Source organism: Chanos chanos, chromosome 3 (genome assembly GCF_902362185.1).
Source record: "Chanos chanos chromosome 3, fChaCha1.1, whole genome shotgun sequence".
Lineage (NCBI taxonomy): Eukaryota > Metazoa > Chordata > Actinopteri > Gonorynchiformes > Chanidae > Chanos > Chanos chanos.
Window position 1 is genome coordinate 28,538,284 of NC_044497.1, and position 15,424 is coordinate 28,553,707.

Here is a 15,424-nt window from a genome sequence, read left to right on the forward strand (position 1 = left end):
TTATATTTTACACTCATGGCGTTTTGAATTCATCCAGCAAAGTAAAATAACACACACACACACACACACACACACACATACACACACATACACACAGATATATATGGAGTCCAAAAAAGAACATCAACAAAAAATGTTTTGATTGGACTTTGATGTATATACAGTATAGTTTAATTTGGTGCCCATGTAACTACATTGAGTCTTCACAGAATGTAGAGATAGAAATCTCATTTAGATTGTAGATGAGAACACAGTATCATTATGAAATCATTTTAACCACTCTTACTCTGACTTCTGTCTCAGTACTACAGGTTTCCTAACATTACCCTATTTCTCTTTAATCGCTGAGTGTTTGATTAGGTTTTTCAGTTTCTGTAAATGACTAATTGAGTGCTTTGATTTTTTGCTTTCCCAAAATGCCCTCTACAGGTGGTCCGGAGAAGCTTAAGTGTGTGTGACTTGGAGTGTGTGTGTGTGTGCCGTGAACCCGCTCCCTCCATGGACAACCCTAAGCCGAGCGGTTCTCCACCCTACGGCAAGGTGCTGATACTGGGAGCCATAGCAGCAGCCTCTGCCTTTGTGGTGACCATCCTTATAGTGCTGGTGTGTGTGGGCTGCCAAAGGTGAGAGAGTTTCCACACCCACGCATACACTATCAGAAGCCTGTGGAGTACTGAATTTATTAACTATGGGAACGTGTACTCAGCCACTGAGATACAACCTCTCCCTCTCTCTGCCTGTCTCATTCTCTCTCTCTACCCCTCTCTCCCTGAATTACTAAACTAAATCTCTCTCTCTGTCTCTCTCTCTGTCTCTCTCTCTCTCTGTCTCTCCTTTGCTCTTTTATTTTCTCTTCTCCCCTGCTGTGAGCAGAGTGACTGTAATGAATGCTAATACCACTCATTCATCAGATGGAGTGTTCCCCATAGGATCTGTTCAACAAAAAAATACATTAGTCTCTTTGTTTGGGACAGAGAGCCAAGCTGGATGCTTTTCCAATCAAAGGCATGGCTAAATACACTCACTCTCAAATGTAAAATGTTTGTTAAAAAGTGTTTGGAACATTAACAACTGCAGCTAATATGGGAGCCAATATGAATACATACATATTTTGAAAGATGTACAGATGAATAATCAAAGCTGAAGCATGGTTTTTCCTCTGTGGTTGTTGCGTATGTCCGATACATTGTCATTAAGGCTCTTGTGTTCCATGCTTTCCCTGGGCATGAAGACTCTCCTAACAAGGCAAACAAAACGGCATTTAGCTCCAACAGGCAGATAACAATGAAAACCTATCCAGGTTATTCTGTCTCTGTACAACTATGCTACAACTCCTCTTCTAAAGTTAGCAAAGGCTAAATCTATGTACTCTCACATTCCAGTGGCGGAATTTACCAACCCACCTGTGGCGCTATTTTGGTATCAAGTTGTTTTCACAGGCATTGCACCTGCCAAGCTGTCCTCAGGAGAAGTCTTTTTAAAAATGAGGGAGAGAGATATCCTGTCTACTGTTTCATAGTTATGTGGAGGTGTGAGGGTGAAAATTGGAGAGGGAAAGGAGAAAAGAAAAAAAAGAGAAAACAAGAGGAACAGGTCATCAGTGATGTGTGGCAGACAGGAGATGTAGTAATTACTGTGATACGTGTTGTGGGATGGAAAGAGAGAAAATCAGGATGTGGCATTGGATAGGAGGATTTCCTTCCTCCAATCACCTGCCTCTGCTCTTACAGCCCTTCCCACTTACTGCTCACCTGCAACACATTCCGTCTCCCTTGGTTACCGTGTTCTCAAAACACCAGGGAGAGATGCTTGGGGGCCTTATTAACACACAGAATGGAAACTCAGAAATATTCTGTGATGGTATTTTCTTCATCTCTGTGAACTGATATTAACAATCAGTCAGTACTTCAGTGTTATTCATAAAATTAAAACAAACACACGTATGGTCAGTATTCTGATCCATAGACCACATTTGGTAGTCATCCACCTCAGTGTGTGACTGTTTCTCCTTTTCTGTTCTTTTCTTTTTCTTTTTCTCATCTTTCTTCTGAAGGAAAAATAAACCCAAGCATGCTCACGCTGGAGGTGAAAACCACAAATCTGTGGATACGGTGAGTATTTTCTAAAGTGAAAAATTATTTACTAATTTGATTAACAAGAACAACCACAACCACAACAACAATTTACAAATAACAAATTGTTGTTGTTGTTGTTGTTGTTATGATAAAGCCTCTCCAAGTTGCCCATGAAACTGATCATGAAACAGATATTTCCATAACCTGTGTGTGTGTTCTTCAGAATCTCCTCCGTCAGTCAAAGCTCAATCCAATGAGTAAGTCTGACACCCGTCTCCATGAGATGCACCGGGTTCCCTGCAGTGTCAACGGTGAGTTTAGCCTTGCACACAGCCCCACACACACACACATGCACATACACAGTCATACACATACATACACAGCACCACACACAGCCCCACACACACACATGCACATACACAGTCATACACATACATACACAGCACCACACACAGCCCCACACACACACATGCACATACACAGTCATACACATACATACACAGCACCACACACAGCCCCACACACACACACATGCACATACACAGTCATACACATACATACACAGCACCACACACAGCCCCACACACACACATGCACATACACAGTCATACACATACATACACAGCACCACACACACACATGCACATGCACATACACAGTCATACACATACATACACAGCACCACACACAGCCCCACACACACACACACACACACACACACATGCACATACACAGTCATACACATACATACACAGCACCACACACAGCCCCACACACACACATGCACATACACAGTCATACACATACATACACAGCACCACACACACACACACACACACACACATGCACATACACAGTCATACACATACATACACAGCACCACACACAGCCCCCCACACACACATGCACATACACAGTCATACACATACATACACAGCACCACACACACACATGCACATACACAGTCATACACATACATACACAGCACCACACACAGCCCCACACACACACATGCACATACACAGTCATACACATACATACACAGCACCACACACAGCCCCACACACACACATGCACATACACAGTCATACACATACATACACAGCACCACACACAGCCCCACACACACACATGCACATACACAGTCATACACATACATACACAGCACCACACACACACACACACACACACACACACACACAGAGAGAGAGAGCAGGGTTGACCTCTTACTTCAGCTTTTAATGGAACCGCTGTGTAGTGAGCTATGAGCTCACACTCTCTCTCTCACACACACACACACACACACACACACACACATATAAAACACATACAAACACGCACACAGACACGTACACCCCCCCCACCCCAACATCCCCTCCCACACACACACACACACACACACACACACATTCACTCATATGTACTCTCGTGCTCTCTCCTTGTGATGTGCGTGCGAACTGGAGTGTCTCCTGTGGCTTGTCAGAGTGTGCTGTTTTCTGGTTCACTGCTCCTCGGGCAGAGTGCTGGAGATGGTGAGGGGGAAAGGATGGGGAGTAGAGCTATTCTGTTACAGTCTCTGCATTACTGGAGTCCTGCTGCAACTTAACACATCTCAAACCATCCATTCACACAGAGCATGGTGTAAGAGTGTCACCTGTCCCTGTCGTTGTTTTTCTGTAATTACATCACAATTACATCAATGTTGCTTCATGTCAGTCAGTAAAAACTTCTCAAAAAGCCTGCGAATTGCACCAAGGATGAGTGTGGAACTATACAAAAAGGAATTGGGATCATTTTAATTGCATTGTGAAGAGACCAATTGAAAATGTTTTTGAAAATGGCTACTTCCAGAAGTCTTTTTGGCCAGATGTGGAAGAACATACCAATTGACGTCACAAATAATCTTGCATACGTACATCTTTCATTAGATTTATGCGTGGACTTATTTACTACATAATCAAAAACCTCATCTAGTATATTTCTGTAATCCCAGTTTAATCTATGGTTCATCCATGCATGTGATTTGTTTTCATTTGATTTGTCTGTTCTCTATCCTGTGTGTGTGTGTATGTGTGTGTGTGTGTGATCTACAGGCGGTCCCAAAAGTCGTCCGGCCAGCATGGACCTGTTGCTGTTGCACAGCCGTCGCTCCAACTCTGACCTCCGTGTCTCCAACGCCCGGCTGCTCCCGCAGGTTCCCAACAGCCCAGGGGGAGAGGAGCGAGAGCACACCTACTCCGAGGTGGGCTATCGCGCCTCCCCCTCCCGTTGTTTGGACGATGGTCTCTACGAGAGTGTGGGCGTCAAAGGGACGGAGCGAGATCCAGAGGCCCCGCCCCCGGCCCCGCCCCCCACGTCTGCCAACACGCCGGCCCAGCGCCGGGCCCAAAGCCCTGTCAGCTCCAATGGGAATGGGACGGGCAGGGGGAGGGGGGTAAACGGAATTAGCCTGGAGCCCGTGACGGCGGAATACGCCTCCATACGGAAGGTGAGGAAGGTGGAGAGAGGCCAGAGGAGGGAGAATAACGGGATGGAGCAGACTGACGTGGAACTGCAGCGTCTCTCCAGCGCTGAACCGACCACCAGTACCTTACAGAGGAAAGCTATTGAGCCTTTCCATCTACCAAACTTTCCTAAGGTAACAAACCCACTGCCTTGTTACGCAGACATGTTCACACACAGAGCAGCAGGAGCATGTGGGCGCAGAATTAGATAGACAAACGCTCCACATGAGTGATTAGTTTGGATTTGGTTAAAAAAATTCAAACAGTTGCTCTTTGGTCCAAATACAGGACTTTTGCACCCAATTATCTGCTCTGCTCTGCCCACAACAACCACTAGAGGGTGCCAAATGATACATTTTTTTTTTCTGGCTTGTGTTTCAAAGGCATTCACACAAGTGCAAAATCACTACTATGAGACATAATCTAAATCAGTGTGTCAGGCCTGACAGGTGGAGCTTTTACGAGGCTTGTCTTCACTAGATCACCAGTGTTTTGTCAAAGTGCCAGAAATTTTTTTACATGGAGAGTAGTAACATAGACACATAAGTTGACATTATATTCATTATCATTGTGGTCATTTTCTAGCTTTGAGCCTCTATTTGTGTATATATGCACAAAGAGAGGCTCAATGCATAAGCTTTTAATTATTTGTTGAGCTGTATTCATAAAATACATATCGCCTAATACTTGCTCTGTTGTGAATGTTTTTTTTTCCCAGCCAGTTAAGACCATAGAAAAACAGAGCATTAGCCCTGAAAGTGAGTGGGTTGGACAGGCAGTATTGAGCAAGGAAAACAGCAAGACAATGATCGGATAATGATTCTGTCTTCCTGTTAACCTAGCACAGTCTTGTTTGTGTGTGTGTGTGTGTGTGTGTGTGTGAGTGAGACAGAGAGAGAGAGAGAGAGAGAGAGAGATTGTCAAGTGAGCGTGCGCTCGTGTGTGTGTGTGCGCAAGTGAGAGAGAAAGAGAGAGACAGTGTGTGTGTGTGTGTGTATTTCTGTGTTTGTACACAGCACAAACAGATTAGAATCTTTTCTGTCATGAGTCCCTGATGTATTCTTAGATTCAAAGATTACTCAACACTTTGTTGTGTTTACTGCTTTTCTGTTGATTTTTGACTTAACAGGTCCATCTGTTCAAAGGGAGCGTGTGTTTCATTTTGTGTGTGTGTGTGTGTGTGTGTGTGTACATGTGTGTGCCTGCTGTGAAGCACATATGTGAATCCAGTGGAGGCAGGCTGATTATGTAACAGTTTGGCTGCTTGCCAAGCTCTGTGTGTTTTCTGTTAAAGGCTTTGGGGAGGAACCTCTGAGCAGGTAGCCGACACAGCCAGGGGAGTAAATAGCAGCGCACACTAAGGCCATTCATTCACTGGCATTAAGTACCCATACAGTAGGAACCCATAAACTTTAATCATTGACTCTCTGTGCTAACACCTTCTGTTACACATTTACAGAGATAGAAGGGCACAACTCCACAGTTCCACAAATCACAACAGCCCTGTTTTATAGCTAATCTGTAATATCTATCTATCTATCTATCTATCTATCTATCTATCTATCTATCTATCTATCTATCTATCTATCTATCTATCTATCTATCTCTCTCTCTCTCTCTCTCTCTCTATATATATATATATATATATATATATATATCTCTATATCTATATCTATATCTATACTTAATCATAAAGTTTAGTTAAATTTAGTTATTTACACATTAATTAAATTATGGTGATTCAACAAGAGTGGTAGAAGAGTGGAGTTACAATTTCAACCGTTTAAATGTAATTATAAAAATTGCAAGGGGCTTTCCGGCCACATCTGAGGGAGAAAAACTGAGTATGTTAAAAACTGTTTTCCAGTCATACAACTGTTCTGCTGAATCAATATCAGAGGGTTTGTGGGGGCTGAGCAAGAAAAAAAGAGTAGGACCTTGGGATAAAAGATTTAAGTAGGCTGGGTATTGTACATTTGAACTTCACCCCTGAGGACACCATTGGTGTTTGAAGACATTGGGATATATCTGCCTGAGAGCAAATGATTAAGGGGCAAATCCAGTCTGAGTACTGCATGTGATTTTCATTAGAGGATATGTCTTATTCTTGAGCCACTGCGGGTTGTCTTTCGGGATATTGGATTCTTGATCTTTGGGGTGTGTTTATTTGAAACACACGAGTATCGTTACCGATCTCTGTTAACAGAACAAGATTTCGCCTCAGTCACACTATCACAGCTCTCTGTGTCATGTCCAAGAGTTTACCAGAAACCATAAAAGATTGTGGATCATTCCCTGACTGTTAATGCTATACACATGGTCCCACTGGCTCCTGGCTGTGTGATAGATCTTCAAAAATAGTGTTTGCTTGATGTCTATGCTATGTAAGTTAGAGGAATGACTGAATGCGTCTATCCCCTCTCTTGCCACCAGGAGGCGGTGTTCATTGGTAACGGGGAACAGTATATTTGGAAACCCCCAGAGGAAGATGACATCATTATACCCTCAGGACCCCCTCTTGAGAACGGACAGGGTCACTCCACTGCTGCAGAGGTAAGACGCAAGCTGACGGGGCTCCCCTGTACCCAAAGTCCTGTGCTGTGGTGTCTGTGTGTGTGTGTGTGTGTGTGTGTGTGTGTCTGTGTGTGTGTGTGTCTGTGTGTGTGTGTGTGTGTGTGTGTGTGTGTGTGTGTGTGTGTGTGTGTGTGTATGTGTGTGTGTGTGTCTGGGGGGTTGCGGGTGCTGGGGTCAGTCAGTGTCACAGGCCTGCACTGAGGTTATATGAAAGGATTGGATTTCACGCTCTCCGTGCTGCCTGACCTTTGACCTTTTTACTCATACACACACACACACACACACACAGTTCAATTCATATGGAACCTCGTGTTTGACCAGAGACACTCATCCTCACATGCGCTTTCCTCAGATGACCATTGTCGTCCCTGAGTCATATCAGCTGAAGCATGGAGTCTGACCCTTACGCTCTGGCTGCATGCCGTCAATGAAAATCAATATGTTTGTTTGCGCCTTCGTTCGATTATCAAGCAGGACAAAATCACCATACATAGATTGCTGAAGCAAACAGTTAAGTGCACAGCCCTGGGTTTAGCAGTGTCCATTGACTTTGAGTGTAGTAGCAACCTCTTTTTTTTGGAACAGGAAGTTTATGGAATGACAGGGGTTGGGGAGGGGGGTAACTGAGAGAACATGTAGAGTGGGAGAAACAGAGAGTTACAGAGAGAAAGAGCACAGAGAGGAGAAAAAGAGACAGAGAGAATGGAGCTCCTCTCCTCCTCTCTTTTAAGCCTGAGGTTCTATGACTAACAGTAAGGGCAAAGGTCTCTAAATCGTTGCTGTTTTTTTTTATGTCTGAAAAGGGGGAGGGGTTTGTGCGGGAAATGGGAATTGCACAGGATAACTTGATTTTTGAGACAACTTTCCAATTTCAAACAACATGCTCTGAAAATACACAAGCATTTAGAAGAACTGCACGATCGTCACTGATAATACCACAGCAGAAGCAACATGTGACTTCTGAATTTCTCAGTTACAAAACGACGAGTGTTATTGCTCGGCCAGAGAGGCAGAAGGCCATAGTGATGGTCAGATCATATCTTAAGCTTGGTGTTTAACTCCGGCAGTTAAATAGCAGTGGCTAAATGTCTCAGAGCTAAAGCTTGGCACACAAAGGTAATCCAGTGGCTTTGAGTTAATGGAAGCTTATGTAAGTAAAGAGTTAACTGTTCAAACTACTGCCCTCCAATCCTCCCTCATACCTCCTCTCTCTCTCTCTCTCTCTCTCTCTCTCCCTCTCCCTCCCTCTCTTACTCCTACACAGTCTCTTGCCCGGACACGCCCAGTCAGGCATAATCAGGTGTTTGTGTCAGTCATACCTCCACTATTGGTCAAGATACTTCAGTTTCTCTCAGGCTGTGAATCTCATAAACGGCTATGGACAGTCACCACAGAAATATGTGAGCTCTGGGGCACTGACACGGTTCTAGATCCTCACACTGATGTTTAAGAGTTGAGCTGTGAAGAACTCATTATTACAATAAGCAAACCCTTTTGTGGCATGCAGACACAACACCCCTGCACTCCACTCTTCTGCATCTGAATCAGCTTGTCTGTATTTTAATAACCATGTAGCATATATGCTATATACAGTTTGACCTACTTTCTCTTATTATGTAAACAGCCGTATGCGCGCACACACACACACATACGCATGAGTGCGCGCACACACACACACACAAAATAAAGTACAGGTCATGCTGGTGTTTGAGAGCAATAGCAGCAGTGTCTGTGTGGAGCTCAGAAAGGAAAGAGAGAGAGAAAACACACACACACACACACACACACACACACACAATGCTTTCTCAACAGCTGCAGCAGGGTTTTGAAACCTCCATCATCTTGTGACTTCCTCTTTCTCCTCTCCTCTCTCTCTCTCTCTCTCTCTCTCCCTTACTCTTTAGCTTGCTCTCTCTCTCTGTCTGTCTGTCCCACCCCCCCCTCTCTCTCTGTCTCTCTCTCGTTTACTGTCTTTCTCTCTCTCTCTCTCTCTGCAAATACGGTGCAAACAGTGCAGAGCTCAAGGGAGGGCAGAGCAGAGGTTTTTGTGTATGAAGCAGTGTGAAATGGAGCGGGGGTGTGTGTATGGAGAGAAGCCTGTCAAACAGCTAACACGGGGGTGGGGTGGGGTGGGGTGGGGTGGGGGGGGGTGCACTCTACAAATGCAGAGCCGTGCTCCGGGGTTTATATAATCAAGAGTTCACAAGAGAATTACTAAGCAACAAAACTGTATTGCAACACTAATGTTTAGAGTAAACTAAAAAAAACTCATGATAGTTCTTGTGTGCATGAGGATAAATAAAAACGTGTTATATCACTGAATTTTCTGCCTGATAAGTGTAGCGTTCGCAGTCAGAACAAACTCTGCTTCTGGATTGTTGACTCAGCGCATGCCGACTACAGCAGTTCTTAAGATGGCTGCTGAAATCATTCTGGTGTCAGAGAGAAACTTGTACCAGCAGCAGTCGGTTTGTTTTTTTCGCTGAAAGTTGTCAAAGGTGTGACACGAAAAACACAGTGCAGCCGTGTCCCAGAATCCTCAGCCAGAGTCAGGGCTTTGTCTGTCGACCGGCAACACGCACACACACACACACGCACACACACACACACACACACATGCCACAAAGGTCAGTATGTGAATGAGAGAGTTGAATCCAGCACCAAAAATTTTACACGTGCTGCTAGGTCATGAGAGTGAAATATCTGTGGCTACTATAGAGTGTGCTAGCAGTAGTGAATAAACACACATTTACAAAAGCACCTCTAACCATTATAAAAATTGATATATTCTAAAAAGAGAATCATTTCACCCTGTCTCACACATTAATGTAGTCCCAGTTCCAAAACACACACTTAAAAAAAAAAAAATCAGTGTTGAATTTCTGTCCCCAATATACCCTGTATCAGGTGTGTGGTGTGCCGGCTTTTCTCTGGGGTTGTCGTGGTGAAAATTTAACAGTCTTATCTAGTTGTTAGGTAACTCTGCCGCTAACTCCAGCCAGTCCAGTGAGATAAGAGCGTTTACACTGGCTAAGCCTACCGGGCCAAAGTGGGTCATGTTTTTGCTGTGTGCAAGCAGAGTCCTGTTTCCATACACACACACACACACACACACACACACACACATACACACACACACACACACAGGCAGACCAGTATTACACGTCATGAAAGACCAAGAGATTAATAGGCTTTTCAGGAGTTCATCTGTGCATTTCCAATAAGACATGTATACTTAAATTAATTTCAAAGCTTTGTTTAAAAATCATTGTTTGTTGCTGTCTATGCTCAGATAAATCTACTCCCCTGTTGAAAATGGATGGGAAAAAAATCCCTGTAAATCTAATTAGATTAGTTTGGAATTTGTGTATATTTTATTATTATCACAATCTGTCAGATTTTTGAACCTTGGCATTCCAGCTGTAATCTGAGATAGTGAAGCGTTTTGAACGTTTTTATTATGAAATCCTATTTTGTAATGAGGTTTGGCACAACCGTTAGGTGTTTTTCTCCCTTTCTGCCTTTCTCTCTCTTCACTTCTCTCTCTCTCTCTCTCTCTCTCTCTCTCTCTCCAGATATCAGAGATGTACTCTACAGTGTGTAAAACCCAAAAGAAGAAACCAACCCAAGAGCCTCCCCACACAATCAATGGGCAAATGAATGCTCCAGCTGGAGAGGGAGGTGTTGTTGGGGTGCAGGGCTGGCCAGGAGGAGGTGCCCAGGAGGAGGCGAGAGGAAGGAGGCGACCCCAAGACGACCACTGTTACGAGTTGGTCGGTGAAAAAACGTGGTCCCGAAACACAATTGTGGAGTCAGACCCAGCGTACGCCACCATAGACTCGCACAGGAAACGTGAAAGACAGGCGTGTCACGTCGCAACGCTCAGGCCCAAAAAGAAGCCAACCGATCAGCAACAGCAGGAGGGACCAGGCAGAGTCCCGACCAATGAGAACTTCTATGAGAGCATAAGCGACGTGAAACAAGGGGCCAGTGCCTCTAGTACCACCACTATCTTCACCTTCAACGATGGTATGGAGATGTACGTCACCGGGCTGTAGAGACCTTTCCCCAACTGACCCCTGACCTCTGACCTTTGACTGGGGTTCTGTAGATTTGTCTTTCTTTACAGAAGGGCCCTTCCATTCTGAAATACCATAAAACCACATATAACATACCCATAGACACATAGACACAAACGCCGACACAGACACACAGACACACACACACACACACACACACACTCAAATACACACAGACATTGATCTGACTTCTCATTGACGAAAGCCTTAGTGTTCTCAGAGCTATCCAAAGTGCAGACCCTCCAAAAACTGGTTTTTCTGCCTTGCTGAAATCACTAATGAAAGGGGTTGGATTTCATGGGTTGTAACAGGGAGGACTTAAAAAAAAACCTATTATGGTAACTAAGGGTTAGCTGAAATGTTGGACTTGGCAATGCATAACATAACTTCCTAATCAGCCATAGCACTTCCTCTAAAGCCGACCACTCACTCCATTCCGTTAGACGTCGCTGAACACATACAGTTGGATCACATGGATAGAACGGCAGATCTGCAGGCCCAGAGTGCCTCTGAAAACACATCAGACTGGTTTTCTTAGTCTTTACACACTGCTGTTGGTGTATGACAGCCGTATTGCTGAGACAACAAAATATGGCATGCAAACTCATGTTGCACCCTAGGAAACTTCTCTTTGTCCGACTGTTTTTTTTCCCCCTCTCACACAGTAGTGAGTATATACATACATATATATAACATAAACTTATATACATATATAACATTTTATATATGTGTGTGTGTGTGTGTGTGTGTATATACACATATATACATATATATACATATACGTGTATGTGTGTGTGCCAGTTCAGTTGGTACAGACAGATATAAAGTTTGTGAGTTTTTTTATTTTTTTGGTATTTGTCATCATCTAGAGAAAACTTTAGTCCCTAAAAGGGCACAAACTCCAGTGTTTTTTTTCTCTCTCTCTCTCCCTTTTTTTTTTTTTTTTGTCTAATGAAGCACCCTGCTGACGCCCACTACTGGCAGCGTGTCGGGGTCAGACGAACAGCGGGGTCAGAAATGTGCTGTGATTTTCCCAGAGTGAGAGGGCTGACAAATTCTCTGTTGCAATCTGGACACAGAAACTTCACTTTTCCCTCTCCAGTACCCGAGCAAAAAAAAAAAAAAAACCCCAAAAAAATCCACCATAAAAAACTAAAAAGTCAATGTGAACAAGAGAGATTCATCAGACCGGGCAGTTAACTTGTCGTATCCTCTGGGCATTTTTTGCCATTTGGTTTCATTGGAGGCTTGCATTATGTATTCTCTGGATCAGTATGGTGTTAGAAGTTGTACATGACCAAAAAGAAATGAAAGACTGTTTGTCTGTCTGACCCTCCTTTCTCCGCACAGAGCTCAGTCACTGCCAGGATTCACCCTGGTTCTCCACTTCTCAAGCTGTTAGCTGGCATACTGGCATTTAGAGAAAAGAATCCAAGGAAAATAAAGCCACAGGCCTGAAGTTGCTAGCAAGCGTCTTTTGGAAGGTTAACCTTTCTCTCTGGCCTGTCTGTAGAGCTCTCCTCTACTATAAACAATGATTTTCCCATGTGACCCTTGGGAAAAGAGATTTAGAGTTGCAAAAACATTGGCACTGCAGGCAAAGAAACTCGGGGGAAGATGTGCCCAATAGTTCAAAAGTCTCTTCCCTTAGACCCGTCGGAGATATGGTACAACTCCAAGTTGCCTTTTGCATGGCTCAACCAGGAATCTACCATACAGCTGGGTCTCCTCAGATCTGCTATAGAAAGGTTTTTATTGGATATGTCAGGAGTGCAGTTTAGTGTGAGGAACACCTCTGGCTCAGATAAAGAACACGTTTATAATGGATGATACTCACAAAAGGTTGAGTATGTACTATTCATATTTCCTGCATTAAGAGAGTTCATGGTAAAAAAAAAAAAAAAAAAAGTTTTGTTATTATGTAAAAAAAGAATTGTGAGGTTATGTAAACTAAGAAAAAAATGCACTCTATTTTCTTATAGAACTTTATCATTTGATTTCACACTCGTTGCTATGTGTCCAAGAAGCTATATTCACTGCCATGCACATGTATTTCCAATAGTCTTTCTACTGTTACAGTGGGGTTTCTTGCTTATAAATGCATGCACTTGGAAGAAAAAGGTAGTGCTACTGTTGTGTCAGATGCTTAAATTGTTGTTTATTTATTTTTTTTTTGGTTCCGCTTCTCATCATTTTAAATTGCATTTCAACCTTAGTCTTGACAGCACACTATCAGTGCCTACTGCTACTCAGCAGGAAAGGCAAACAACTGCCTTGATATTGAGAAAAAGCGGTGAGCAGACGGGCTGGAGACAGCGGCTGCACCAAGAGTTTGTTTCTTCTCAGCGAACGTGGCTCCGGCCTGTGAGAGTCGGCTTGTACCAACAGGGCTGTTATCCCGAAGCAATCCCTACTCTCTCCACCATAATTAATCTGCGTCCTTGAGACTCACTGGTTGCCAGGTTTTAGGGAGGAAGAGTTTGAGCACTCCCCTTAGCCTTGACTCTGCTGTGGTTCCTTCCACCCTCAGATCCATCCAGCAAAAGCACAGGGGCGGCTTTGTACCGCAAAAGCAGCTCAGATCTTTGATGTATCACTTCTAGGGGGTGGAGTTGGACTGAAGGTTGAGCCAGCTAAAATTTTCATTAAAAAAAGGGGGGGGGGCAGCCTCATTCGGAGTGTGATTATTACAGGTAAAGAAAGGCATGGTGAACCAGACTCACTGAGATGTGGACATGAGCATATAACTGATGCTTTCTTAGTAAAATTCAATAGGATTATAAATGCACCATGAAAATATTAGAAGAAAATGAAAGCCTGACACAATACAGTAAGGAAAAGGACACGTTTTATGCCATGTGTGGTTACTGCAGTGTTTTGAAGTGGTTAAACACAACTGTGATTACATTTAAAACAGATCAAACTGCATGTACATATAGTATATTGATATGAGACAAAGACTATATTGTTAGGGAGAGATATGATATTGATGTTTTATGAGAGTGTAAAGAGGTTTATATTTTGTTTGTTAAGGTTGTTTGTTGTAAATTCAGTTATGCCAGTGCAGTTGCTTTATTTCTAATCATGTTGCTTCCAAATTACATACGTACGCTTGAGAAAATCTGAGTGTATTGTTTGTTTACTCAAATTACAAAGCAGGGTTCAATCTACAAAACATGTTTCAATTTAGTACTATGCTTAAGTTCAAAAGATTGTATTGCTTTTTTTTTTAACAAAATAATTCATGAATGGTCAAGTTTTTACTTTTGTAATAAAGCTGCACTGTAAATGGGTTATGTGTTTTCATTAACATTTCGCTTGCAAATTCTTGCAGTATGTTCTCAGTACATGTATTAATTCAAGACACAAAATCACCAAACATAACAGGAAACATCTAAAACCTCACATCTGTATGTATTTTAGTGTCTTGTGCTGATTTTTGTTCTTGAAACAGGAATGCTGCTAAATATTGACAGCCTTGTTTTGTTTAGAATTGAAGACCAGCAACAGAGAATATAACTAAGACTTTTCCTGTAAATAGTTAAATAGACAATCCAGTCAATAGTTTATTTAACCCACGGTTTCATTTTCAGCAGTTTTAATTACACAGCACAAAATTATCTACTTAGATGCTTGATGTCATATAATGAGAAGCAGTAATCATGATAGCTTAGATGTGTTACACCAGCTCCTGACTGATTGATCAATTCAGTTATTTCACAGTTGTTGTTTGGATTCATTTATTGATGCATGTAGTCACTGAGTCCTGCAGATTTATTGTAGTTGAATATATCGTGTATGAAATCATATTTAAAATAAGGCAAACCCACAAAAAACCATACGTCAGTCGCTATCACACTGTAAAACATTCCGCAAATTTCCGCATCACGCAGTCAATTTACTTTTGTCTTACTTAAAATACATTATCAGCCCAATCAGAACATCTGTCGTATGACTGATAAAATCAGCCTCTCTCTCCCACGGTGGTATTATCACAAAATCATGTTCTCCGTTGCCTTTGCCTATGTAGAATCTTACAGGACCATAAGTACTAAGCAACACTGTAGATGTCAGGTTCGGGTGGTTGAGCAATAAACTTTAAAAGTACAGTTCAAGGCGTCATGAAGTTAAGCTGTTGCTCTAAGAGCATTTGGGGCTCTGGGCATGCACTGAACGATAAAAAAAAAAGAAA

The 15,424-nt window shown here is 42.8% G+C and overlaps 1 protein-coding gene across 1 annotated transcript; it reads left to right on the forward strand.

The window, feature by feature from the left end:
• Window positions 1–498: 498 nt before the first annotated feature.
• LOC115806852 (uncharacterized) lies at window positions 499–7,553 on the forward strand. Its single transcript, XM_030767713.1, has 6 exons — window positions 499–623; window positions 2,054–2,111; window positions 2,299–2,386; window positions 4,169–4,713; window positions 7,013–7,132; window positions 7,506–7,553. Exons 1-6 carry the CDS (start codon window positions 499–501, stop codon window positions 7,551–7,553), a joined length of 984 nt encoding a protein of 327 aa, XP_030623573.1.
• Window positions 7,554–15,424: the final 7,871 nt, after the last annotated feature.